At 52.3% G+C, this 14839-nt stretch overlaps 4 protein-coding genes and 1 non-coding gene across 5 annotated transcripts; 1 reads left to right on the forward strand and 4 right to left on the reverse strand.

Annotated features, from left to right (window-relative positions):
• Positions 1-2458: 2458 nt before the first annotated feature.
• J4E92_004625 (uncharacterized protein) lies at positions 2459-3877 on the reverse strand (the record flags this gene model as incomplete). The annotated part of the gene is made up of 3 exons (XM_051496015.1): positions 2459-3356; positions 3405-3717; positions 3799-3877. 3 exons carry the CDS (start codon positions 3875-3877, stop codon positions 2459-2461), a joined length of 1290 nt encoding a protein of 429 aa, XP_051353855.1.
• Positions 3878-4592: 715 nt separating this feature from the next.
• Positions 4593-5264, reverse strand: J4E92_004626 (uncharacterized protein; the record flags this gene model as incomplete). The annotated part of the gene is made up of 2 exons (XM_051496016.1): positions 4593-4633; positions 4685-5264. 2 exons carry the CDS (start codon positions 5262-5264, stop codon positions 4593-4595), a joined length of 621 nt encoding a protein of 206 aa, XP_051353856.1.
• Positions 5265-5740: 476 nt separating this feature from the next.
• Positions 5741-8910, reverse strand: J4E92_004627 (uncharacterized protein; the record flags this gene model as incomplete). The annotated part of the gene is made up of 3 exons (XM_051496017.1): positions 5741-7033; positions 7789-8222; positions 8892-8910. The coding sequence occupies 3 exons, from the start codon at positions 8908-8910 to the stop codon at positions 5741-5743; spliced, it is 1746 nt and encodes a 581-aa protein (XP_051353857.1).
• A 4403-nt stretch (positions 8911-13313) lies between these two features.
• J4E92_004628 (uncharacterized protein) lies at positions 13314-14201 on the reverse strand (the record flags this gene model as incomplete). The annotated part of the gene is made up of 1 exon (XM_051496018.1): positions 13314-14201. The coding sequence occupies one exon, from the start codon at positions 14199-14201 to the stop codon at positions 13314-13316; it is 888 nt and encodes a 295-aa protein (XP_051353858.1).
• A 287-nt stretch (positions 14202-14488) lies between these two features.
• J4E92_004629 lies at positions 14489-14575 on the forward strand. The gene has a single exon. It is a non-coding gene; the product is annotated as a tRNA-Phe (tRNA).
• The last annotated feature ends 264 nt before the right edge of the window (positions 14576-14839 follow it).

Below are 14839 nucleotides of genomic sequence, written 5' to 3' on the forward strand. Positions count from 1 at the left end.
CAAAAGAAATGCGGCTATGGGCATGCCATGGTGCAGCCTTCTGCGGTCTTGGTCATTGCTATCTTTCACACGCGCATATTCTCTTTACTCAAAACCATCATTGAACAAATCATGGCGCTGCTAAGCCAAGTGTACGAGAACATTGTGCATCGACTCAAAAACATCACCTCAGGTCGAAATGACCGGAAGATGGTCCCATGTTCTGTCTTCCTATCTCCCGATCGTTACTTCGTTCTTACGCACGGCATGCACTCTTACCATCTCCATACGCTACCGCCGCGAGAGTTCTATAAAGCCGTCCTTCCATACTCCCCTCTACTTCTTTCGTACACCACATCTTCACTTTTATTTTCAAAATGAGGAACTAAAAACGCCATTCCTATCATGACTATGGTAACTTCCTTCTCCTTGTCCAAAAATCCAAGTTTTCCTCAACATGAGAAGTCTCGTCCGACTAACTTTGCATATCGAAACTGGGCAGGCTACTATCGATGACCGCGCCCGCGGAGTCTGAAGATCGTAGAGCAACAAAAAACCGATGACTTAGCCTAGAATGACGACTGTGTCTCTTTCTCCAAAATTTTAGTCTCTTTCGAACATGAGAAGGCTCCTCCAGCCGACATTACACACTAAAACCAAGAATTGCATTCTTATGAGCCCGCTTGCGAACTATGAGAAGGGCATGGAAACCAAAAAGCGGCTCAGACTTCAAGCATGAGGACTACTTCTTATCCCTTCTCCAAGATTGCAATCTCTTCTGAACATGAGAAGGCTCTTGCAACAGACATTGCACAACAAAATCGGACATGAAGGAGATAATGAGTGCGCTTGTGGACTCTGAAACTTATCGACCACGTCTGCATGTGATCTTCTCTTCTTCCCTTCCTTCCAGAGCTCATCTCACCAAAACCAACATTTGGCACCGAAATGTCTGTGCAGCAGCCCGTCCCACCAAAAGTCACTCCATAATATCTAATGTGCAAAGAGAGACATTTCGAACTCATGTCTCAAAGAGACCGAGCGACTCTGGAATGTCAAAGTTCTATTCATGACGAAGCATGTGTCGTTTTCTCCTCTTTGCTTCAACTCCAAGAAATGACTTGGCATGGAGAGTGTCGCCACTAGTGTGCGTGGATATATAAACCCCTTCTTTCTCCCTTCTTCCTCTTGGTATCTTCTCTACACTTGAGTGTTCAAAATATCCAAAAATCCGCCCTTTTGCCCGAATGTTTGCGCCGTCTCTTCCAAAAAATCTCCAGTCACCACCCATGTATCTGCCTCTCTTCCCTGTCCTTCTCTTGGTACCTTCTCGGCATTTTAGCGTTTAAATTACGAAAAGGGAGGCGGCGGTTCATCATGGCTGCGTCGTCTCCTCCAAAATGGTCGCTGCTACGGTCAAATTGTCTGCCTCTGTTCCTCCTTCCACCTTTCGACATCTCCAACATACTTGAGTATTCAAAATGCCAGTAAACCCATTGCATGGCTGCGCCGTCTTCTCCAAAAAGCTCCAGGACATCTGTCTATGAGTCTGCCTTTCTTCCACTTCTTCGACGAAACATCAGAAACAACTATGTTACGGTATCATGAGGAGAACCTTCTCCTCCGGGAATACATCAAAAGGTGGCGCAATAAGCGACATGAAGAGCACCTTCTCTTTTGAGCTACAACATGCAAGAACTCAAAGACCAGCTAGTAAAGTACATGCGTCCGCGGTCCAGCGCGAGCTTTAAAACACTAAAATCAGCGTCCCACACCCGGATGACTTCTTCCAAAAACTACTTCGTACATCGTCCATATCTTTGTCTGCGGTCCTCTCCGCTTCTTCATCTTCAAAATCCTGACACATCGCACTCATGGCCCGTGTGAAAAAGGCGATGAAAAAACAGCATGAAGCTTTGTTGCAAGTCCGGCGTCAGCATATGCTCGATCAAATCACTAAGGTTCAAAGTCCTGTCGAAAATTATCCACAAAATCGTGATCACGAAATCGTATGATCCTGCCGGTGGTACAAGAACTCTTCAGTCACCCTTACAAGTTGAGTTTGACTGAGAAGAATATGGTAGGCTGGATATGATATGCAGTGATGATGATCATCACCATCTCCTACTAGTGACGAGACAGCAACTTGATCAGTATACCTCCCAATTAAATTACGTCACACATTAACCACATGTCACTATTTGAACAACATTGCAATTATACTTTTTATTATCAAGCGCATACTAAGCTACGTGAGACGCCATCCATCCATCCCAATTCCGAAGGAATAAGAAAAACTACAAGACCCTCCTCAAGCCTACCAGGAGGTCGCAGAGGGGATATCGCCGTGATGCTAATGTTACAGGTTTCCATTTTCCGCCTATCCGTACGCAGATCGTAAGGTCGTGAAGTGATGCGTATGGCAGTCATATCGAGAGGAGATACGACCGAACGCTACTTGTCGGTTGTTGTGAGGTGCTTACAACTCCTGCTTAGCAGAGCTGGCGCTAGCGGCGGCAGCATCGTATCCGCTCTGGGCAGACTTAGAGGCAACCGACGACGCGCTGGAAGCAGAGGATGAGGCAGCGGCGTTGGCGCTGGCAGCAGACTTGGAGATGGAGGAAGAGGATGAAGACGCGGCCTTGCCAGCAGCACCGCTGAGGGAGCTGGCGCTGGAAGCGGCGCGGACGGAAGCAGAGCTGGCGCTGGATCCAGCAGCATCGGTAGCGGAGGTAACGCTGGCCTGAGCGAGACCAATCTGCTGCTTGATCAAGTCGGTGTAGTAGGCGAAGCCACCGGTGGCAGCAGCGTACTGTTGGCCGACGTTGGAGGTAGCAGCACCGTAAGCGGAAGCACCAGAGGCAGAGACGGAGCCGGCAGATGCAGAGGCGCTGTCACCGTAAAGGCGGGCGCGGTGCTTGCGGGCGAGAGCGATGAGCTCGTTGCGCTTGGAGCCCTGGGGAACCTTGATACCGTTCTTGTCAGCCCACTCCTTGATCTGGCTGTCAGACCAGGAGTCGAGAAGGGCGTCGCTGAGGCTTTGCTGGGCGTTGGCAGCAGCGGAAGAGACGGAAGCGTAGGCGCTCTGGGACTGCTGGCTGGCAAGACGAGACTGGCGGCGGAGAGCGGCGATCATCGAGTCGCGGGTGTTGGGCTGGGGCACGTTGTAGCCGCGCTCATCGAACCAAGACTTGAGGTCAGAGTCAGACCAGGAAGCGTAGAGCCAGTCGCCGGGGTAGTTGGCAGTCTCCTTGGCCTTCTCAGCCACAGACTGGTAGTTGTTACGGACGGCAGCGAGGAGAGAGTCACGCTGGCGGGGCTGCGGGACGGGAATGCCGTGCTTATCGGCGAAAGCCTTGAGCTGGGAGTCGGACCAACTGCAGATTGTTAGCACTGTGCCGAAAGGCAGGTTTCTGGGTACTCACGAGTCGAAGATCCAGTCCTTGACACTACCATAGGCCTGGTTCGCGGAGTCCTCAGTCTCGGTCCAGTACACCTTGACCTGCTCAGCGAGGCTCTTGGCGTCCTTCTCGGTGCCCTTCTTCGCCTGCTGGCCCTTGAGGGTCAGGTAGTTCTGGAGCGTCTGCGCATCCCAGCTGGTGTAGGGAGTGACGACCTTGTCGTTCCAGTTGGCCTTGACAGTCGACTGGAGGTTCTTGCGGTCCGAGGGGCTGGGGTGGGGAACGCCGTGGTCGCTGAGCCAGCGCTCAAGCTCGGTCTCGTGCCACTTGTCGTAGACTGCTTCCTGGCGTCAGTATACTGCTGCATGGCGCTGTGGACAAATCAAAACAAACGGGAGGGGTTATGTACTATACGCACCGGCGCTTCCAAACCAGCTGTTGGCCGTTGCCGTGGCAGCAAGGGACACCACGAAGGTGGATGTAAGGGAGAACCTCATGATGTGTGGCTGCCGAAGTGAGGATGTGCTTGATATCGATTAATGAAGCAAAGACGAGGGTGTGAAGGTTAGGCAAACTCGGCAGAGGGGGTGAGGGCTAGAGGGTAGTGGTGGGCAGCGAGTTTATGAGGGGAGGGAACAGACAATGGCGGGTAGATTGTGTGCGTGCGAGTGACGTAGTGCTGCACGTATGGAGCTTGGGCAAACAAGATCCCCAACGCGCCTGCCTCGCAGAGCAGCCAATGAGGAGCTATGGCCACATGCAACCGCGTCTTCTGGCTGTGCGCAATTGTGAGATCGCCTTTCAGGAGCACGGTCTAGGCCCTGCATATGCTTGACGTTTTCGCAGTAAGAGAGCTCCGAGGCCTGTCACTCTTGTTTACAAAGGCAGAGAGCATCATCGTGGCACAAGTCGTGCGAAATAGCGCCCCTCTGCCGGGCGTTGTGTCGCGATGGCATTTCAAAAAAATCCCATCACGTCGACAAATGCGGGGGCGATCCACACGCTAGCCCCCTACGTCATCCCCAAACATGCACAAAACTTATGAAGCCAAGCCTACGTTCAGAGCCCCGACGATGGATAGATAACAGAGGACGCGTTATCTCTGGCTGCTTATGTTTGATGAATGTTGTACATTTCATGACACTTCTGCGTGTCAATTTCAGCTAATTGTACACCATGCTCATCTTGTCCAAACATTCACCCGCCCCTTGCTTATCCTCGTACGCCTTCGGAGCCGCTTCGTCCACCTTCGCCTGTAAATGTGTTAGCAACATGCCAATGCCCTTCGTCAAGCTATGACATACCTTTCCAGAAGCCGCCGGGGACTTTGTCCTTCTCTGCCTCTTCGTTGCTAACCTTCTCATGCGCCTGTTCCGCCCTGTTATCCATGTCCTTGTTGTGTTGCTTGACGTCCTCGCTCTGCTCCTCAGAAGCCGGCGGGTTTTCGTTGAGTATTTTGGGTTTCGCACCTTTGACTTCGTTGGGCGAGGGCTTGTTGTCTTGGCCCTGCTTGACCGCTGGCTCTTTGTTGTCCTTCATCTGGCGGGCCGATGTCGAGAACTCGCGCTTGCCGGAAGAGCTCTTAGGAGCCGGTGACTCGGATGTAGGCTTAGGAGAGTCATTCTGGCTGGTGTTGCTGTCCTTGTTCGGCGACGACGAAGACTTGCCCTGGGCGACCTTGGGGGGTGCGGGGCCGGGGTGCTCGAGGTTCTCGCTGGGGTTGGCACCCTGCTTCTCGGGCTTCTCTCCAGCTGGGTTGCCCTTACCAGAGCCGTAATCTGATGTCGCGAAACGAACTTGGACGCGGGCACGGGGAGCCGCCGAGAGGGCTGCGGGCCGTAGTGCTGCCGAGCGCAGCATTGACATGGGTCGTAGGAAGCTCATGATGTGAATTGGTGAGATGCAATTGAAACTGACAAAGATTCCTGTGTTGTGAGGTGTGTAGTTCAAAGTTGAGGTTGCCCGCCAAACGTAGGGTCTAGAGCTGCAATAAGTCCAAGCTCGTTGTTGACGTCATGGTTTCCTCAAGTGCTAAGCTTCCAGCCGCAACGCACGTCACAGGAGGCTCGCATAACCACATCTGCAGTGCCGCAGCGACGATCAGCTAGCCTCTCAAACACCAGCCATTCACACGATACTGCACTTCAGCCGCTGTTTAGTGTAGATAAGACCTTGTTTGGGGGACTTTGAAGCCTGTTATGGTGACGGAGAGGCGCATTGCATCTCAAGCGTCTCTTCGGCATGAGCAGAACACATGCCAATGGCTTGCGATAACACGGAGCGAGCAGCGAGCCATTACTACTGGGACGACAATCGCCGGCATTTGCACAAAAAACTCGTAGTTCCAAGAATGGGCTATCTCACCACTCACAATAAACAACAACATGGACCTTCCTCTCAACACCCGGATAATGACAATCCGTGATACTATCAGCATCGTTCTTCTCATCGGCCTCTTTACACCCGACCGTCTTGCCCTGACCCATGCTAGGACAATGGAGTAAACCCGGATTGGACCCATCACTCAGGTATTCGCAGTCCTCTTCGCCAAATATTGGCATAGTGAAAGTGCCGTGCGGCCACGGCGGGTTTGACAGGGCTGAGGCCTCGGACCATTGCCGCGAGACATCGTTGAGGATGGGTACGCTGCAGCCATCGGCTTGGGTGTTGGGTTTGATCTCGAAGAAGGTCCAGTTGTTGTAGTCTTCGCCATTGCCATTTGTGTTCCGGAAGATCACCGATAATGCCTTTGTCGGAGGCTCGGTTTGAGGTGGTGGTGGAGATTGCGATGTAGAAGATGGCTTGGGCGCTGCTGATGGTGATTTTGTCGTACTAGGCTGTGCCGGTTTCCACGTAAGAAACGGGGTATCCGTCGCCAAAGAAGACTTTGAAGTTGGTGATGATGTGGCTATCGACGAGGGCGGTGGGCTTGAGCTTTCGCCGGTCGAGTCGCTCAATGACGGCTTGACCGTTGTCTGGAGGGTGGACGGAGTAGGCGCAGTCGAAGCTGCTGATGCGATGGGGGATACCGATGATACCGACAAGCTGTTGCTAGGTCGAGCACAAGTGTCGCCATCTTGACGTCTCAACAAAGCCTCGTACTCTTTCCACTCTACTTCGTCCGCATCCGTCATCTCTCTTCCCCTGAGCAAGCGCAGGTCTTTACCACTGGATGCAACGGACCGTTTATTTGCCTGCACAACCTGATTTGGGAATGGCTGCCATGCGTCTCTGTAACGGTAGGTAAGAGCATCCTCAAACCAAAGCTCTATCGCCGCAGCTTGCTGCTGATTGCAACCGCCTTCTGTTGGTACGAGAGCGGCTGTCACGGGGTCATATTGAATGTAAATTTTGCCTTTGGGGGCTCTATTATCGTCATCTCTCCCAGCCGGAAAGTAGGGAATGGTAAGTGAGTCACTTCGTCCAAGAATGCTGGTCAACAAATTCTTGATCCTAGTGACTTCGGCTGGAAATTGAACATCGTCTCTGGCTGGATTTACGGCATGATCCCGATACGGCGTGATGATAAACGCACGTACTTTGTTCGCTTGGATGTTTTCAAAGTCACCTCCAGCTCCAGTGAATGTTGTGAGACCTTCGGGGAACTCAGGACTGCCATTTTGTAGAACATTCAAGACATCTCCTTGAAAATTCTGTGGGTACTTCATGGAAGGTATTTCCCAGATGTGAGTAAGATACATTCGTTTGCGGGAGATGACCACAACGGATGTGCAACCATATAAGTTTACTAGGTGCCAATCGTCCGCTGTATTGCCCAGTCGGAAAGTTAAGCCAGTCGTTCCGACTCCGAGTGGAAGAGAGCTTTTAGGACTTGTAGCGATCTGGACGAGAAGCCAAGTCCCAACAGCACCTGATTAAGTTAGTAAACCACCTGTACATGTGATGTTCATATGTATTTGGTTGGATGTAATCATTCCAAGTAGTACTGGAATGATGGAACTAGAATTGGGCTTGGGCACACACCTTGGTCACTCCCTTGGGGAGGACTTGAAAGAGTTCGCTTCGAGATGTGGCTGGTAGACTGACTAGTCTCCACGGGTGCGAGCTCCCGCGTCCTCAATTCAGGCTTACTCAAGTACGATGCAATGATCGTCGAAGTTGAGGAAAGGGCATTGTCCTCAAAAGCTGTGGTTAATTTGGTCGGAGCAGGCGCGTCGTTTGCCCATCTTCGCCCATTCCCATTGCAGCTGTCGCAGTCGCGAGCGCATAACTGCCGAGCAGTCGTTGTCGTAGTTGTTACCGTGGATAACGATGTGACACCAGTCACATCGCATTTGGTGATAGGCGCCCCACAGACTGTGGTACACAAGTCGCCCTGCGCCCGCTTATTTGGGCCTTCTATCGTCGTGGTTGCAGTCGCTGTACATGTAATGTCGCAGTTGCTAACGGTCGTTAGAGTGCATGTAGAGGAGGAAGTCTCCGTAGGGTCTTCAGTCTCTGATGCCGAGTCAGAGGGCTCGGAATCTCCATCCGGCACGACGTCGTTGAGAGCATCGAGCAATGGTTTGAGGTCGTCTTGTAGGCCTTTGACGGTATCCACGGCGGCAGTCGTTCCGCCGACCACTGCATCTTTGACCTTATTGGTCGTGTTGATGACACAGTTTACGAGCGAGAATGCTGTCTTGAACAAGCCACCGAGCAAATCGCGCTCGCCGAGTACGGCGTACGTATCACGATCTTGTTCGCTTCTTCGGCGTTTCCCAGATCCACACGGCTCGACTCCGTCTGTTGGCTTTGGTAGTTTGGCTAAGAAGCCAGCCGCTTCAGGCAGAATATTGTTCAGCTCGTCTATCACGCCGGTGACATGAGCGGCAGGATCCTCTATCCAATTTTGGATAATGGGAAACACACCCACGATAGCTATGGATAGATCTGACGCGCTCGATTGAACTCCGGTCCCAGTGGGTACTAGGGTAGTGATTGGCAATGATGGAGGAATAGTAATACCGGGAGGAAGTGATGGGCTATCTGATGTTGCGAGTATCGATGAAGCAGTGTTGGACCCTGAACTGACTGCAGTAAGTTGCGCAGTCGGACTGAGGCTAGTCGCGCCACTGGTCGCAGCTTCGATGTTGGAACTCGAGAAAGTCGTTACGTTGGTAGTACTGGTCACTCCCGATTGAAAAGTGCCAGTGCTGGACAAGACTGAAGATAGCGTGGAAGACGACGCGATAGGCGAGACTGAAGAGGGACCTAAAGAATGAGAAGAAGAAGTAGATGCCGCCGACGAATACGTGCTCGTGATCGTATTCACAACCGTATCATTCTTCTGTGTCGCCAAAGGGAGAGTAGTGAACGAAAGGTCTGAGGGTGTTGTGCTATATGATCCAGTGATTGGAGTGGAAGGTTCAACAATAATGATACTGCTGCTATTGACCGGGACCGGAAATGGAGCTTGACTTTGGGAGATCACACTGCTGCCTCCGGTACCCGTACTGATCTGTGCCGTGATGAACGCGGGATAGGAAGAAAGCAAAGCGAGTGCATTACCGCTGCGTAGCAATTGCATGATGACGGGATGATTTAGGACGAATGATTTGATAGAGAAGTGCTTTGGACTCTCCCAGCATCATGATCGATGTTCGGCTTTATGTGTCCTCTGGACGGACAGTGTGCTTACGCTTTCATTCACCTACATTTCAATTGAGATCTTCTCGCACTGCCCTGCGGCGTGCATGCGTTTCGTCCAGAAATTGCAAACATTGCGTAGCGGTTGTAAGAACTTGTCGCAGATGTTGTCACCCGGGACTGAGGACATGCATTCTGCCTTGCGTTGCGCAATGGCTTTCTACGCCGCAAAACAGCGTTGCTGCAAGGTGACATCTTGTCAAACCGGTCACCGAATCTGAGTGAAGACAGGGGCGGGCCCTCTGCATCCGAAGAGTTTTGGCCCGTGGCGTAGCGACAGAATATTCTTGCAACAGGCGTTAATGGTCATTTGGGGGCGGCCCAGGTAATATGACGGTGTCATCCGTCATGCTTGTGGAATTCACAGCCTTGATGTACCCTGCCTGGGCCCTAATTTGCCTTCGAAATCAAAACCACAGAATGGCATCGCAAACTCATTAGGCGAGGAGAAGTGGATGCCGGAAGGAAGGCAGCGGTAGCACGTCAACCAAGAAAAGAATCTGCACAGGTCTGCAGCCTACATCAACATGGAAGCATACAAGATAGGTGGCCTAGCGTCGATGTAGGCTCTAGACCTGTTCAGTTTTTTTCTTGTATGAGGTGGTAGGAAGGAAAGGCAAGAAGGATTACAAGGTTGTCGCTTGCCAGCCGCACGGAACACAATTCCAGCGCTAAACCCATCGCGGCCCCATCCGTCATCCTTGGGAAGGCAGCTTCCGAAACAATGCCGCATACACCGCAAGGAAGCGCTGACCTCACAGGATTCAATCAAATGTATTTATACCGCGGGGTGACGCAGACTGTCACTCGATCATACCACTTGACTCCATCCTCTGGGCTGCATACCTAGGTACCTAGGTACATTCCTCCAGGGCTGGATCCATCATGCCACCCCATCTCGCATACTATAGACTCGGAGACCAAAGTAACGATCCGTGCTGTGCAATCTTCTTGCAAGCGTGCGAGAGCAATAATGCGGCCGTTGCGTTAATGCTGGCGTCTGGTAGAGAGCCTGAACCGCTAACGTACGGGCTCAATAAAGCTATCGAATGCAATCATCTCGACCTGGCCACACAACTCCACACCGCAGGTGCTAGATGGGACACACGTACAGTGCACTGCGCATCAGACTCCCACGAAGGGGTGAAGTGGTTGTTAGAGTGGGGTTACGACGTCAACACCAGCATCGCCTATGGCGCTGTGCTGCTCCCGTAAGTCTGTGCGACGAAGCCACTACGACACCGATTCCTAGGAAGACCGCAACAGTTGGCTTACCGAAGTTAGTTTAGTTGTCAAGCGTAACGACGAACCGAGCATTCGATTGCTCTTAAAACTAGGAGCGAACCCCAACCTCGGGCCATCGAACAAGATAACAGCGCCAGCCATGAACATGCGTCCCATGCCTAACTGTGGCCACACACTCAATGAAGCAGCCGCACATTGTAGCCCAGAAATATTCAGTCTTTTACTCTCCCATGGTGCTGTGTTATCCAACTCCGCACCACTCCACCATGCGGCAGGCAGTAAAAGCGACAACAGGATCCCAATGCTTGAGTATCTCGTCGGAGAGCTAGGCCTCGACATTCACGGTATGGATAGTGGACCACCTATCCCGGACGAGTGCTGTGGACGTGAGGGGACGCCATTGCACTGTGCTCTCCACTGGAAGCGATACGACACGGCCAAATGGCTACTGGAGCATGGTGCCGACCCTGATAAAGGCTGCAGCTTTCACGGAATGCCAGCAAGAGCATGGATTGACCGCCTCCCTGATGACAACGAACTTGTGGTTCTGCTTCGGGAGCATCGAAAGAACACTAAGTCCATCGCGCACTTCTGAGGAACAAGTTGGACTACTGGAGTCAGATGTATGTATCATTGAGTTCGATAAAATTGTACCATTAGCAATTATGATAGCGAAGAAACCCAAGGTATCATCATCCACAGTTCGACTTTGTGGAGGAAGGATAGCCGGCATAATCAGATATTGATTTCAGGTCGGGCTAGAATAGATGCAGTAGTAGTACCCAGCTCACCGAACGTAGACTTCTACACACGCTTAACACGTTTCCTACTACCCTCCAGCAATTCATCCTTCCCATCTCCACCATTTCCATCATCACACTCCTCAAACTTCCTCTTAACCCCCCTCAAAACCAAACACCTCACCTCAGGTGCCACACCCCCATCCCCACCCCCCATCACCCCCCTGCCCCAAGCCCTCTCAAACCTCCACCCCTCTCTAAACACCACCATCCCCTCCCCTTCATTCCCCCTCCCACTCGGCCACCCCTCCCTCTCCCACCTCTCACTCGGCACCTCACACCCCTCCCTCAGCCCCTGTACCACCCTCTCCCACCTCGCAACCGTAGCCGCATAAACGCTTGTACCCCTAGTCTGCATATCGCCCACAATCTCCCTATACTTCGCCTTATCAGCTACCAACCGCCTCACCCACCCCTTATCCGCTTCCACCGCCCCGTAAAACGCACAACTAGAAGCATAAGGTCGGAGAAGGGGGCATGTGGGACCGCAAGACCCACGGATGGAAAGGGGGCTGCAGGTGAGGCAGTAGGCGCCGAGAGTGTGGTAGAGATGGTGCATGTGTGTGCGGGTTATAAGGGAGTGTTTTATGATGGAGAGGGAGTGGTGGAGAGCGGAGATGCGGACGAGCATTTGGGGGGTTGCGCGGGGTTGGCGCTTCGGCTTGGATGGAAACGAGGGGAGGAGGTCAAGCCATGATGCGTGGGTTCCTGTTGGTAGGGCGACTAGGGCGCGTGGCATGGCTGTGTCTATGGGTGGTGAGCTATTTCTGCTCTATCTGAAGGAAGGGTTAATGAGTTGATAGTAATGTTATAATACTGAGGCCTAGATAGTACGTGTTACGCCTGAGAAAACTACAGTGCATTGTGAAAGTTTGGATCAGAGGGACAATACATTGTGTCAAGGCTACAATGGCTCACTTCGAGAACATAACAGTCTCATCTAGTTGTCGCGACAGTAACGAAGAAACGTGAGGTGAAGATGTACAGTGTAGCAAACGATTGCGTTGTGGAATTGCGTTTGAGATGGAGCACGTGTTAGTGAACAGCGTGCTGCTCATCTGGAAGTGATGTGTTCGGTTGTGGGCGAGATGATGTTTGCTATTGCCAGATAATTAAGCTTTCGTATCCATCTTCTTGCACATCTCCCTCATTCACCTCCGTCATCCTCCTGCAACCTCTACATCAATGCGGTCGGAATCCTCTTCTCTCCCAATATCTGATCAAAAGTCGTCGGAACATGGCGTTGCTGTCGCTCCACTTTTTGGATTTCCATATTTTCCTCTCGCTCCTCTTTGGCCGCTCGATGGCTTCGTTGTTCCTGGACAGGTAGTTGCGGTTGAGACGAGTTGACCGGCTCTGGATCAGCCACAGGGCTGAGCGGAATGTCTTCGAAATCAGGTGAATTGGAGAGCTTGGCGAGGCTAAACGAGCGCTCACTGGGTGTCTCATCGAAGCTAAAGCGGCGTAAGATGGGTGGCGTGCTCCCAATGATTCGGATAGCTGGAACGTTGGAAGAAGTCTTCGAGCGGACATGGGTGCTCTGCATCGTACTGTCGTGTCTCTCGGTCGCAGACCTTTTCTCTTTCGTACTGCTGCGCTTCACGGCAGCTTTGCGACTCAGTCTGACGGGGTTACTGCGAGGGCCAAGAACAGCGTCATGGTCCTTAGCGTTGTCGAGTGGCGCGTCGCTCATGCTGGTATCTGTAGTTCTTTCGATGCTAAAACCCTCATGTCTTCTCTCTAGCCATGCAGGGGCACTTCGATGCTTTTCAGCTTCCGTATGTGAAGACCCTTTTTGTTGGCTGCCCAAACTTGACGGTAGATGGGTGATGCGCTGCTCATACACGTTATCGTTCACGAACCGATCGATCTGCACTTCCATATGGCAACCACCATTCCACCTCAGAAAATCTTCAAACGGCATCACGCTCCTCTGAAGTGGTGTTTCTCTCGATGCCATGTCGATTTGATGCGGGTATTAGTCGACGGTAGTAGCGGGAATATATCGGATTGCTCATTACGGTCGCCTTGCTCTTCAAATCCACACGTTGTTTGCGTACGGGAGACATCGTGAAGATATCGTGTTTTCCAGAAGTTTGCGCAACATTGCGAACAGTGTGTGATTTCCGAGATTCGTCACGCATCTTCGAGAGTCGTGTAGAGGAGTTATGCGTGGTCCTCAGTGTCCAGGATGGTTATTCCGTAAAGTGAAAGGTGAGAGCAAGCGGTATCGCGTCTTTCAAGCGTCTTTCTCCTCTTGCATCCTCTTGACCTCCGCTTCCACCCCGTCCACACTCATCGGCACCTTCCCTCCCTCCCACCTCTCCCTCTCACTCCTCACCCACCCCTCCAAACTCAACAACCCCACGCACAAAAACCCCAAAACCTCTCTATCCGTATCAAACACCTCCCACCACTCACACTCCGGCATCTTTATCCCCGTCTCGCGCGCCGCAAGATAGATCCCCGCCGTCGCCAATTCATGCGGCTGATGCGTCAGGTAAAGGCACTGTGGACTCAAGAGCGCGGTATTGAGATGCGCGATTGCGCGTTTTGCGAGTTCGGAGGCGCGTGGGTGGCTGAAGATGTCGAGGGCTTGCATGTATGTTATGCATAGTGTGTAGGGCAGTTGAACGTGTGTGTTGAAGCCGAGGGTACGCAGGATGCGTTGTTCGGTTGTAAACAGCGTTGCGCGGCGGCGCTCATATGTCCCCTCGCTGACGTAGTATCCCTTTGCGTCTTCGCCCGTTTTCTGAAGCTGTTCCATATCGAAGTATGTCGCCGGTAGCGAGTCGAGATACGCGTACACGTTTACGAGACTACGCGCAGACTTTGGATATGCGGAGAGCTTCGTGGTAAGGTACAGCGACGCGGCTGAGACTTGTTCTACGCCGAATTCCGCGAGACTGCCGCCTTCGGGGCCGAGCCAGAAGCGCATGAAGATTACGATGGCTTGCGCGATTACTTCTTGTGGGAGGCGCAGCAAAATGCCGGCTGCTTGCGTGAGGCGCGCGCCGGCGAAGCGGATGGAGTCTTCGAGCGTGGGTGGGATGCCATCGAGTTGGGAGCCGGAGGTTTCGAGCTGGGCTACGGTTGCCAATGGGTTTGCGAGGGGCGAGGGTTGCATATTGGAAGAGTCGGAGCGGTGTGGGAGCGAGCGCGACGGCGTTGTGGTGGTGTAGGAGCTTTTGCGCGGAAAGAAGTTGGGGTTGATGCTGTGGAGCTGGTGGACTGGAGATGGGTGAGCCTCGGTACACTAACCGTCATCTTTCTTAAGCAACGACATCAACTCCACACACGGCAGAGACATTTTACGAAGTAACATTTTGCAATCTTGGTCGATGAACGCCCTCACAGAGCAGTCTTAATTTGCGATATGTATGTTGCAGTTTGGCAAACTTCCATCAAGAAACCGTCTCCTTAGCTCAATTGGGAGAGCGCCAGACTGAAGTCATCAGTCACTAAATCTGGAGGTATCGTGTTCGATCCACGAAGGGGACATCACCGTGCTTGAGCCTGCTCAAGAACTTTCGAACTATTCTTTTTGCCATTCTTTTGCTCTTCCAACGGGCTTCACCGCTCAGTAGACGATCAGGGTACAGGGTTGAGAGGGGGCTGGGGCAGTAGGTCCGTTACCCCTCTCTGCTCACTGCCTCATTTTTTTTTGTACATGTCAAGCGAGAAGACAAGCGAATTGGACAGCCATTGCGCTGGTGCCACGTACTCTGCATACGCCTCACGATGACGAGGTGGATCTTAGGATCT

This window comes from Alternaria infectoria (genome assembly GCF_024043175.1).
Source record: "Alternaria infectoria strain BMP 0036 chromosome Unknown scaffold_6, whole genome shotgun sequence".
Lineage (NCBI taxonomy): Eukaryota > Fungi > Ascomycota > Dothideomycetes > Pleosporales > Pleosporaceae > Alternaria > Alternaria infectoria.